The following is a 12,947-nucleotide window of genomic DNA, read 5'->3' as shown; positions in this document are numbered from 1 at the left end:
TCTTCTTTGTGGCAACCCCTGAGAGATTGGAAGACTGCTATCATGTCTCCCCTAGTCCTTCTCTTCACTAGACTAGACATACCCAGTTCCTGCAACTGCTCTTCATATGTTTTAGCCTCCAGTCCCCTCATCATCTTTGTTGCTCTTCTCTGCACTCTTTCTAGAGTCTCCACATCGTTTTTACATCGTGACGACCAAAACTGGATGCCGTATTCCAAGTGTGGCCTTATCAAGGCATTATAAAGTGGCATTAACACTTCACGTGATCTTGATTCTATCCCTCTGTTGATGCAGCCTAGAACTGTGTTGGCTTTTTTGGCAGCTGCTGCACACGGCTGGCTCATATCTAAATGGTTCTCCACTAGGACTCCAAGATCCCTTTCACAGTTACTACTATTGAGCAGATGAAGATGTTTTTTTTTCTGCCCCCCTGTCACTCCTAGGATGTTTGAGATCTGAAGCACAGAGTGAGAAAGAATCAAAATGAAGTTCTGTCAGAGCAGGTGAAAACCGCTGCCGAGCGGGAAGCAGGAGAGGAAAAGTCTAAGTACGAATAAACAGCGTAGGGAGGCTCAGTCTATGAAACGAGAGAGCTTTGAGCCACCTAGGGATCTTCGTCCCTTGGAGAACATTTTCATAAATTTGGGTCTGAGAGCAAACGAGAGGGCAGTGACTTAGAAGCGATTCGCCAGCATCTCTGTGCCAACCTGTGGAACCTCCCACTTAGTTTTCAGATCTAAAGGTGCCATTTTCCCCCTTACAATTCTCCTCATCTTCCTCCTCCTCTTTTTCCCCCTTCCCCTTCTCCTCCTCCTTCCCCCTCTCCTCCTCCTCCTCCCCTCCCCTTCCTCTTCCCCTCCTCCTCCTCTTCCCCCTCCTCCTCCCCATCATCTTTCCCTCCTCCTCTTTCCCCTCCTCCTCCTCTCCTTCCTCTTCCCCTTCTCTTTTCCCCTCTCCTCCTCTTCCTCCCCTCCCTTTCCCCTTCTTTTCCCCCCTCTCCTCCTCCTCCTCCCCTCCCCTTCCTCTTCCCCTCCTCGTCCTCTTCCCCCTCCTCCTCCCCATCATCTTTCCCTCCTCCTCTTTCCCCTCCTCCTCCTCTCCTTCCTCTTCCCTTTTCCCCTCTCCTTCTCTTCCTCCCTTCCCCTTCCTCTTCCTCCCCTCCCCTTCCTCTTCCCCTCGTCCTCCTCTTCCCCCTCCCCCTCCCCCTCCCCTTCATCTTTCCCTCCTCCTCTTTCCCCTCCTCCTCCTCTCCTTCCTCTTCCCCTTCCTCTTCCCCTCCTCCTCCTGTTCCCCCTCCTCCTCCCCATCATCTTTCCCTCCTCCTCTTTCCTTTCCTCCTCTCCTTCCTCTTCCCTTTTCCCCTCTCCTTCTCTTCCTCCCCTCCCCTTCCTCTTCCCCTCCTCTTCCAGCAGTTCTCTAATCTCTCCAGCAGAGGACAAATTCTGTTCTATTCCTCTCTGGAAGACCTCCGTGCAAATGGCCAAGGTGGAACTCTAGACTTTCTGCATGCAAAGCACCAAGCTACCCCCCCCACCACTAAGCCGTAAATTGGGGGGGGAAGGGGGGGCGCAGGTCCTCTTTTGAGCTGGTAATTGCTGCGGGCTTCCCTTTCAACTTGCAAACTCAGTGGGTGGCGAAGCCCGGCAAAAGCCCCGAGTTTTAGATTTCCAAATGGTCAGACCCTTCTTTCGACTGGAAGTCCCTCCAAGAGTCATGGAGGTAGGCCATTCATTGTAGTCACTCTCTTAAACTATTGTTCATTGATCATTGGTTTCCATCTCGGGCTCCTACTTTTCTTTGTCTTCAGCCTGCAGATCAACCATTCAGCCTGGAATCAACCATTAGCCTGGTCACTCACCAGTGTGCCACTGTTCTTGTCAGCAGTAGCCCCTCTGCGCCTAGCCCCCAACTCTAATTTTGTTATACAACATTTTTATGAGGGGATGAGGAACCAGATGGTGCACAGAATTCAGCTGGCCCTTTTTTCCCCTCTCCATTTCAATCTGTTATCTGCATCTCCATAACTGTCTGGTTTGGCTCTGCAACCTGTTGTGACTCCGATCCCCGAGGCCGATTTATCGGAGGGAGAAGGGTCCGAACATGAAGGAGTGGAGTTGGCCAGGCCTCCCTCTCCAGGACCCTCCTCTCTGGCAATGCCTCAGGTGTCTCCCGAAGGAGAAGAGATTGGCCAGGAGCCAGGTATCTCCTCGCAGTCGGACAGTGAAGGGAGATAAGTCTTGGCTGGATCCACGCCAGCGTCAGAGAGACAAGCGCACGCAGCAGAAAAGGAGGCATGCCAGAGATTAAGCTGAGTCACTGGACCACACCCCACAGGGGATAAAAGGGGGTGAGGTGGCCATTCAGACTCTGTGATGGACAAAACTAACTACTAGTGAGTCACATTGTATCTTTGAAACAACGTTATCTGCCTTGGATTTAATACGGACTGGACTTGACAACTCTTGAACTGTGTGTATCTTGTTTGGGTTTATCTGACGGAGGAACAACCCCTCCCTTTATGAGTAAAGTTCTTGGCAAGCAGCTACTGGGTTGCTGCCAGTCCTCTTATCGAAAGAATTTGTTGTCTGCCAGTTTTATTTAACCCCTGGCTATCTGTTTGTGTGCGTGTGTGAGACGGGGACAGAACACAACACAACAAGACAGACACAGACTTCAACGGAAAATTACAACTGCAGAAAAAACAATGGCTACCAACCTGCCTTCCATTGAAGATCTGTATACTGCATGAGTCAAAAAGAGGGCTATGAAAATATTTAAAGACCCCTAGCATCCTGGACATAAACTGTTTCAACTCCTACCCTCAAAATGACACTATAAAGCACTGCACACCAGGACAACTAGACACAAGAACATTTTTTTCCCCGAATGCCATCACTCTGCTAAATAACTAATTCCCACAACACTGTCAAACCATTTACTAAGACTGTATTACTATTATTCTTCTCATTCTATGTCTTCCCACTTATGGCTATATCCATGTTACTTGTATCTTTACAACTTATATTGTTTTCATTGTTTCCTAGTATGATTTGATTGTTATTAGTATCCTATGACTATTACTAAGTGTTGTATCTTATGATTCTCGATGAATATATTCAGTAGTGGGATTCAAATAATTTAACAACCAGTTCTCTGTCCTAATGATTTCTTCCAACAACCAGTTTGCCAAACTGTTTAGAAAGTTAACAACTGGTTCTCCCGAAGTGGTGCAAATTAGCTGAATCCCACCACTGAATATATTTTATTTTTTTCTTTATGTACACTGAGAGCATATGCACTAAAGACGAATTCCTTGTGTGTCCAATCACACTTGGCCAATAAAAGAATTCTAATTCTAATTCTAATTCAAGTCATAAAAAGATAACACTCAATGAAATTCTTCAGATGTCATTTTATTACCACCTTCCTTCTTTCAGCCTCTGCTCCACCTTGGCTCCCAAGATCCGCCCAGGAGAGAAACACAGAATGGGTTTATATAGTTCCTGGCTTGGAATCAGATGCAAGCGTTATGGCCCGCCAGCAGCCAGCGGAGCTGGTGGCAGATTCAGACAGTGAGGAGGTTGGGGAAGAACATGGACCAGTCCTGGAGTCTGGGGAAGGCTATGATGGGTGCTCTGCGTCAGAGGCAGAGATGGGGCCAGGGCCATCTGATAGTTGTCAGCTGCCTTCGGAGTCGGACATCAGTGAGGCAGAAGAACAGCTGGAACCTGTTCCCAGTGTGCACATGCGCAGAGCTGCCAGGAGAAGGGAACAGCTAAGGAGCAAGGTTGACTCAGGAGTAAGGCCACAGGTGGACGGTGAATGGCCCCTCCCAGAGGGAATAAAAGAGGAGCGAAAGGGGAGGGGAGTTTGCAGGGGACAATTAGTTCGCTTAATTGGTTCGTGACTCTCTAGAGACTCCTTGCCAAGTTTTGAAGATATTGGCCTGGCAGCTCTCCAAGCCAGATAAGGTCTGTGACTATAAATTCTCCCTTGAAAGACTTTGCTGAATGTGAATGAGAGGAATTCACAGTAACTTAATAAAAAGGGGTTTTTGTCGGGACAAGGAATCTGCTTCATGCTCTGGGGAAGCCTAGGTCAGAACAGCAGAAGACTCTGGTGATGCCAATGGAAGGATGGTTAGTGATGCTTAGAAGCCTAAAATGGAGGCCTGTGAGATACGGGTTGAGGTGGACCACACGATGAGACTTAAGGATGGGGCGAAGAGTTGCAAGGAAGTTGTGGGGTGCTCCCGGATCAATGCTGGGCTCCTGGCAGAATGGTAGAAACCAGTGTGCTCGCTGCCAAGGTGCCAAGAGAAGCTGCCAGCAAGGAGGCGTGAGAGAAAGGCTCTGTGTTCTTCTGCAGCCACTGGTGTTCCTCTTTCAGCTGACGTCTCTCCAGCTCAGGCCCAATGATCTGCCGGATGGTCTCATAGTACTTGTTGATGTACTGGATCTGCAGAAAGACAAGTCGTGAATTTCAAGATGGCGTCCCTTGGCTTGATCCTCTCTTGCCCATCTAGACCTCATTGACTGTATTTTGCGGAGTATAAGATGCACCTTTCCCCCCCAAAAAAGAGGGTGAAAATCTGGGTGCGTCTTATACTCCGAATGTAGCCCTGCCCAGCTTCTCAAATGGAGGTTTCAGAGGCTGAAAAAAACATCAGAAACGAAGCTTCAGAAAAAAAGTCCCCAAACAGAACTTCAGAAAAGAAGCCCCCAAACAGAACTTCAGAAGAGAAGTCCCCAAACAGAACTTCAGGAAAAAAGCCCCCAAACAGAACTTCAGAAGAGAAGTCCCCAAACAGAACTTCAGGAAAAAAGCCCCCAAACAGAGCTTCAGAAGAGAAGTCCCCAAACAGAACTTCAGGAAAAAAGCCCCCAAACAGAACTTCAGAAGAGAAGTCCCCAAACAGAACTTCAGAAAAAAAGCCCCCAAACAGAGCTTCAGAAGAGAAGTCCCCAAACAGAACTTCAGGAAAAAAGCCCCCAAACAGAGCTTCAGAAGAGAAGTCCCCAAACAGAACTTCAGAAAAAAAGCCCCCAAACAGAGCTTCAGAAGAGAAGCCCCCAAACAGAACTTCAGAAAAAAAGCCCCCAAACAGAGCTTCAGAAAAGAAGCCCCCAAACAGAACTTCAGAAAAAAAGCCCCCAAACAGAGCTTCAGAAGAGAAGTCCCCAAACAGAACTTCAGGAAAAAAGCCCCCAAACAGAGCTTCAGAAAAGAAGCCCCCAAACAGAACTTCAGAAAAAAAGCCCCCAAACAGAGCTTCAGAAGAGAAGTCCCCAAACAGAACTTCAGGAAAAAAGCCCCCAAACAGAGCTTCAGAAAAGAAGCCCCCAAACAGAACTTCAGAAAAAAAGCCCCCAAACAGAGCTTCAGAAAAGAAGCCCCCAAACAGAACTTCAGAAAAAAAGCCCCCAAACAGAACTTCAGAAAAAAAGCCCCCAAACAGAGCTTCAGAGCAGGAGTGGGTTCTACTTACCTTTACTACCGGTTTGCAATGGCTTCTGCGTATGCACAGATTGCCTATGATGACATCCGGGGTGGTGGGCGGAACCTCCCGTTGGTTTTACTATCGGTTCTTGCAAACCGGTCTGAACCGGGGGCAACCCACCACTGCTTCAGAGGCTTTTTTTTCTGAAGCTCTGTTTTGGAGGCTTTTAGAGGCAGGAAAAAAAGCAAGGCACAGAGCTCACAACCAAGGAGCCTGTTGCTAAAATTCACCTCTGGGAACAGCTGATTGGGGGTATTCCGGGAGGCCAATCTACCCGCCAATCAGCTTTTTTCTTATTTTCCTCTCCAAAAACTAAGGTGCGTCTTATACTCCCAAAAATACGGTACCTGATCCGGAGAGAGGAGACTCTGGTTAATGAGGTTCCGTGCATAGGGCACCAGGGACACCACCTTGAATGTCAGGTAGGGCTCTTCGTGCACCGGATACTGCAATCGATCAAAAGAAGGGAGGGTCAGTTCTTGTAGGACATGCAAGGCCCCTGGGGTTTGCCCTTCAGATGGCAATTGGCATTTCGGAATCTTTGAAAGCTTTCTGAGTCAGTGCAGGAGACTGTGCATCTCATTAGAATGTATGTGTTGCTTCTTCAAGAAATAATTAAAGAAAAGGGTTTTTCCATTGAAATCCTATGCATGGGTCGAGTTATCCCCTGCCTGGGTGCCAGCTGAGGTTATAACCACTGTACATATCGGTTATTACAAGTATGTATTGTATTGTATTGTATTGTATTGTATTGTATTGTATTGTATTGTATTGTATTGTATTGTATTTGTTATTGTATTGTATTTATTGTATTGTATTTTTTGTATTGTATTTATTGTTTTGTATTGTATTGTATTTATTGTATTGTATTGTATTGTATTGTATTTGTTGTACTGTACTGTACTGTACTGTACTGTACTGTACTGTACTGTACTGTACTGTATTGTATTGTATTGTATTGTATTGTATTGTATTGTATTGTATTGTATTGTACTGTATTGGAACAGAACAGAACAGAACAGAACAGAACAGAACAGAATAGAATAGAATAAATAGAATAAATATAGGAGGGAATGGAATGGAGTGGAGTGGAATGGAATGGAATAGAATAAATATAGGAGGGAATGGAATGGAATGGAATAGAATAGAATAGAATAGAATAGAATAGAATAGAATAGAATAGAATAGAATAGAATAACAGAGTTGGAAGGGACCTTGGAGGTCTTCTAGTCCAACCCCCCGCTTAGGCAGGAAACCCTATAATACTTCAGACAAATGGTTATTCAACATCATCTTATAAACTTCCAGTGTTGGAGCATTTACAACTTCTGGAGGAAAGTCGTTCCACTGATTAATTGTACTAACTCTCAGGAAATTTCTCCTTAGTTCTAAGTTGCTTCTCTCCTTGATTAGTTTCCACCCATTGCTTCTCGTCCTGCCCTCAGGTGCTTTGGAGAATAGCTTGACTCCCTCTTCTTTGTGGCAGCCCCTGAGATATTGGAACACATCTATCATGTCCTTCTTTTCATCAGACTAGACTTACCCAATTCCAGCAACCTTTCTTTAAATGTTTTAGCCTCCAGTCCCCTAATCATCTTCATCGCTCTTCTCTGCACTCTTTCTAGAGTCTCTAGAAAGTAATCTAGAAAGTCTCTAGATTACATCTAATCGGCTCAGTAACCAAAGATCTTTATTACCTGCCGTAACACATTTTATTTTCCTCTCCATGTTGTCTCTTGGGGAGTCAATTCCCAAAACCCCATTATCAAACATAAGTGGAGTATAGGAAGAGGGTCCAGGCCTAAGTAGATTGGCCTGCTGCAGCTGTCATGGCCGGTTTTTGTTGGCTGAGAAGAATTGGGACCATACCTTTAAGTTCCAGTTAAGATTATTTATTGCTCATGCCTATATACAAGAATCATGTCAACCAACATCCAGCATTAAATTGGCACCAGATAAGAATCAACAGGCGTCCCAGACACGAGTGACATTGAGCTGGCCACACCCACCCCGGCCACGCCCCCCCAAGGTCAAACACAACCCTGATGTGGCCCTCAATAAAATTGAGTTTGACACCCCTGGGTTAGATCATTTGTGGGACTGGAATGTTTCTAGGCTAATTACTTGCTTGACTCTGCCTGCCCTTCCCCTATATACTTTCTCAATCAACGATTATCTGGGAATCAGCAAGATGGAGAAGGCTGATAAAAATCCCTCCTCCTTTCAACATAATAATTGTTGGGATAATCCCAGATTCCTTTTTTCCCAGGGACTTCCAGCACGCAATGGATGAGTCTACAGCTAATATACCAGGTTCTTCAAGTCTTATTCTCGGCATTGCAATATATATCTACCTGCTAGAACTGCCTTTCCTAGTTTATCATAGCCAACCGCCTGCCCAGAGGCGATCCTTTGATGGATGGCGTGTTATGAGTGAACTGATCAAAGGCTAGAAAAAGGATCTCACCTTGGTCTTAGCTGGCACCACGAGTGCAACATCCTCGAGACGGATTCCAAATTCCCCATCATGATAATAACCAGGCTCTGGAGACAAAGAAAAGAAGAAAAGGAGCAGGGAACAAAATCTGAGATATTTCCAATGTTATATTTATGATTGTCCATAAGTATAAGTCACTCAGAGTTACCTTGAACCAGGTGTGGGCTGCTGGAGGTTCGCAGGGGTTCTGGAGAACCTCTAGCTAAGATTCTGTGCAGTTTGGAGAACCCCAAATCCCACTCCTGGCTGGCCCCGCCCACCCTGCCCCACCCTTCCCAGGAGTCCCCACGTGGCCCGTTTTGGATGCAGGTAAGTGCAGGATGCGCATGAAGGCTCAGGGAGGGCAAAAAACAGGTCCATCGGAAGTTTGGGAAGGCCGGAAACGGGCCCATTTCCAGCCTCCAGAAGGCCTCCGGAGCCTGGGGAGGCCATTTTCGCCCTCCTGGAGGCTCGAGGAAAGCCTCCGGAGCCCGGGGAGGGCAAAAACGCCCTCTCCCCCCACCGTGGTGCAGGAGGCCACGTCCACCCAGTAAGCGGGCAGAGAATCTCTTGCTAAAACCTTTGAAGCCCACCCCTGCCTCGAACTGTGAGATGGGGGAGAGGGACAAATAAATTTGATAAATGAATTAAATAAAATAAAATCAATGGTTGACCTACCTATGGAAGTGAACATCCCCTTGTCCAAAGGAACATTGTTGGACTGGAATCCCACAGGCCCTGACAGAGGAAGAAAAATGTTATTTCTGAAAATCAAAATTAGTTGGCCCTCTCAAGCGGTTATACAGTAAGAGGTGCTTGCTTTTTTCCCCCTTTTCTTGTGACTTTCCCTGACAATGACAAGGTATCTCTCACACATGCATGGTGTCAGTGTATTTCACAGCCTATACCTGAAGCCCGTTCACATAACATTAGGGCAGGGGTCAGAAACCTGCGGCTCTGGAGCCGCATGCGGCTCTTTCACCCCTCTGCTGCGGCTCCCTGTCACTCAAAATATGCATCACAACCACCAATCTGCGACATCTGCCGGCACGTGATTTATTGAGCTTTTCAACCCCTGATAGGACAACCGTGGCTAAATCCAAGAAAAGAAAAGTTTCGGAAGAAAACAGAACGTTTAATTCAACTACATATGCTAGTTTTTGTGGCCGCTCAAGAAATAGTCAGGCACGGGAAGGTTTTTGTGGCTCCCGGTGTTTTCTTTTCTGTGGGAAACGGGGCCAAATGGCTCTTTGAGTGTTTAAGGTTGCAGAGCCCTGCATTAGGGAGTGTGTGGCTCTGCAAACCTCTCTTGCGTAAAGTCAACACCGTTTCAGCAATTGGATGATCAAATCAATTTTCTGAGTTGGAGAAAGCAAGCTGGTTCGATTGATAAAAATTCTTCTGCAACCCCCAGAAGAATAATCCAGATCGAGCTGGTCTTTTTCAATGAAATTACCCTGATGGTACAATCAAAGTGACAAACGCAAAGTGAATTAATGTGGATCTTTCAATCAAGCCAATCGTTTCAGTAAATGGGATTGGACCTCATTCACGCAGCTTATGCGGAAATTGCCTTAAATTAGGACTAATGAGCTACAAAAATCCAAATTACCAGTAGATGCCAGCCAAGCAATAAACCTTGACTGATTTCTAATGACTGGCTGGATTTTTTTGCAGCCCATCCATGGCAATCCTAGATCTAGTTTCAAATTGTCTTCACTCCCTTTTTCGGAGTTTTAGAGATGAATCTTTCCAAGTACAGTAGTGGCCAAAATTGTGGAAACCTTTTGGGAAAAGTGTATTTTTGAGGTTTGATGGCTAATAACACCACTTTTTTGGGGGAGTTTCAAGATAATCCTATTCCACTGCTGGAATGGCCTGGGAATAGCCCAGACCTTCACCCAATTGAAAATCTATGGAGCCGACTAAAGAAACTTGTTAGTCAGAAGCAGTAGTGGAATTCACATTTTTTTACTACCGGTTCTGTGGGTGTGGCTTGGTGGGCGTGGCATGGCTTGGTGGGTGTGGCAGGGGAAGGATACTGCAAAATCTCCATTCCCACCCAACTCCAGGGGAAGGTTACTGTAAAATCCCCATTCCTTCCTGAGCAACTGGGACTTGGGAGGCAGAGAATAGATGTGGGTGGGGCCAGTCAGAATTTTTACTACCGGTTCTCCGAACTACTCAAAATTTCCGCTACTGGTTCTCCAGAACTGGTCAGAACCTGCTGAAACCCACCTCTGCCCCACCAGATCTGCTGTCCCCAAACAGCCAAAGACATGTGGTCTGACCTGATCTTCATGCCACTTACACTCATGAACAGACAAGAAGTTGCCGATGCCATGACCGGTGCCATGGCCATAATTCAACCCAGCTTCCCATAAGGGCCGGCGAGCGAACGCTTCCACCAGTCTCCCTGCAATGCGGAAATAAAATCTTGCTTAGTCTCTGCAGGGAAAATATTTAGGTTGATTTGTTTATAATTTAAAAAAAAAAAATCAAAAAGAGGACTGTGAAAATATCTACAGACCCCTCACATCCTGGACATAAATTGTTTCAACTCCTACTCTCAAAACCACGCTATACGGCACTGCACACCAGAAGAACTAGACACAAGGACAATTTTCCCCCCATGCCATCACTCTGCTAAACAACTAATTCCCACAACACTTTCAAACTATTTACTAAGGCTGTATTACTATTATTCTTTTCATCCTTCCTATTCCCTATTTCCTTTTCTACTTATGACTATAACTTGTTGCTTGTATCCTTACAATTTATAACATTTTATTTAGTTTTCTATTATGATTTTTACTGATTGCTTATTTAGTATCCCATGACGATTACTAAGTGTTGTATGTTTTTATTCCTGATAAATGTATTTATGATGACTTTGTTCATGATTCATCACTTATATCTTTTATGTACACTGAGAGCTTATGCACCTAAGACAAATTCCTTCTGTGTCCAATCACAGTTGGCTAATAAAGAACTGACCCTAATCCTAATCCTAACCCTAACCCTAACCCTTTTACCATTCCATTCCATTCCCTCTTTTATTTTAACGGTTTTTAATTTTTGTGATGGGTTTGTTTTAATATGGCTGTACACCACCCTGAGTCCTTCGGGAGAAGGGTGGTATAGAAATGTAATTAAATAAATAAATAAACCCTAACCCTAACCCTAACCCTAACCCTAACCCTAACCCTAACCCTAACCCTAACGCTAACCCTAACCCTAACCCTAACCCTAACCCTAACCCTAACCCTAATTCTATTCTATTCTATTCTATTCTATTCTATTCTATTCTATTCTATTCTATTCTATTCTATTCTATTCTACTCTACTCTACTCTACTCTACTCTACTCTACTCTACTCTACTCTACTCTACTCTACTCTACTCTACTCTACCCTACCTTACCCTACCCTACCCTACCCTACTCTATTTGATTCGATTCTGGAATAGGACAAGAAAATCCTGCAGATGATGTTACCTAGTCTGGTGACGAAATGTTCAGAAACTAAATTGAAACAAGCTTGGAGAGCAAACCACTGCCAAAATCTAAAACCCGAGCTACAAGTATTTTCTATTATTTCATATTTAGGTTTCCCTCTTTTCTTTTGCCCCCATACATGCAAGTTGAAGCTTTGCTCTAAAAAATATAAAAAGAGTCCACAAGCCAGCGGCCAATTTAATCAAACATTGGCTCCCCACTGTGATAACCAAATGTACATAGGAAACTCCCCAATGTGGACAGCAGTATTTTCTGAAAGGCAGAACATTTTGAAATCCTAGGAAGTGAGAGTTCCACTCTACGTAGCATGGAATTCTGTGGCCAGTTTTGGTGGCCAGAATTCAAGCTGAGAACCTAGAAACTTGCAGAGAAGAGCTGCAAAGGGGATGATAAGCATGGGGGCGAAATCTTAAGAAGAACCGTTCAAAGAACTGAGTATGTTTAGCCTAAAGAAGAGAAGACTAAGGGGAGACACGAGAACAGCTTTTCCAAGACTTGAAGGGAATATCACTGGGAAAATATCTGGATTTATTTTCCATAATGTCTGAAGATAGGACGAGAACCCAAGGGTGGAAACTTCACAGAGAGATCCAAAGCTCTAAATGAGAAATTTCCTAACTGTGAGATTACTAAACATTGGAGAACCTGTGGGAAGTCATTTCTCTCAGATGGTTTGAGGGCTCTTTCTCTGAGCAGGCGGTTGGAACAGAAGTTTTCCAAGGTCGCTTCCAATGCTATGATTTAGGATTCATAGAAGATCTCTGAAAGGAAGTGTTCTCCAGGTAGCTGTGTGTTCTTGACACCTTTCTTTCTGAAGTCCATGGTGCTGGATTCTCACAATGTACCAAATCATAGACTTTCACGCATGGGATGCTAGATAGGCCTTGAGGATCATGCTTCACAAGATAACATCTGCATAAAACATTTCCGAATCATTCTATGCGACAAATTGACTACTTTATGAGGTAATACTAGATACACAAATCTAGTAGGAATTTATAGAGGAGATGCAGTTCTAGACTATTTTTTAAAAAAATTAAATTTATATACCGCCCTACTCCTGAAGGACTCAGGGCGGTGAACAGCCAAAAAATAAAACACATAGATTACAAAATTTAAAAGACAGTATAAAACCACATTAAATAATTTGGCCCAGGACAAATTAAAAACACCCCCAATGGTTAAGACAAATTTAAAATTTACAATTTAAAAAGGGAAAGTTAGGCCAGGCCAGCCTGTTGAAATAGAAAGGTCTTGAGGGCGCGGCAGAAGGTGCGTATTGTGGTAAAACAAAGACATGTAAGTATTCTAAAGCCTAAGATGTTTAGGAGGTAGAGAAGACAGTCCAAAATATGTGTGGTAAAATGAAACATTCATTGATGATTATTGTAGCTCAGCTTCTTTCAACATACTGTTTTCCAGATGCTTCGAATAGCTGCAGTTCCTTCTGGCCAA

The 12,947-nt window shown here is 44.7% G+C and overlaps 1 protein-coding gene across 1 annotated transcript in view; it reads right to left on the bottom strand.

Annotated features, from left to right (window-relative positions):
- Positions 1 to 3,397: 3,397 nt before the first annotated feature.
- Positions 3,398 to 12,947, bottom strand: part of XPNPEP2 (X-prolyl aminopeptidase 2) — a 40,231-nt gene continuing 30,681 nt past the window's right edge. The window contains exons 18-22 of the mRNA XM_070951983.1: positions 10,288 to 10,392; positions 8,655 to 8,714; positions 7,968 to 8,044; positions 5,848 to 5,946; positions 3,398 to 4,458 (exon numbers count right to left, since the gene is read on the bottom strand). Of these exons, the coding sequence (XP_070808084.1) occupies positions 4,258 to 4,458; positions 5,848 to 5,946; positions 7,968 to 8,044; positions 8,655 to 8,714; positions 10,288 to 10,392 (542 nt within the window). The 3' untranslated portion in view covers positions 3,398 to 4,257. The remainder of the gene's footprint in view (positions 4,459 to 5,847; positions 5,947 to 7,967; positions 8,045 to 8,654; positions 8,715 to 10,287; positions 10,393 to 12,947) is intronic.

The sequence above is a fragment of the Pituophis catenifer genome, unplaced genomic scaffold (genome assembly GCF_029215685.1).
Source record: "Pituophis catenifer annectens isolate HBS135680 unplaced genomic scaffold, rPitCat1.0.hap2 SCAF_11, whole genome shotgun sequence".
Lineage (NCBI taxonomy): Eukaryota > Metazoa > Chordata > Lepidosauria > Squamata > Colubridae > Pituophis > Pituophis catenifer.
Note: the sequence above shows the minus strand (reverse complement) of the source record. Positions and strands in the feature narration are given on the sequence as shown.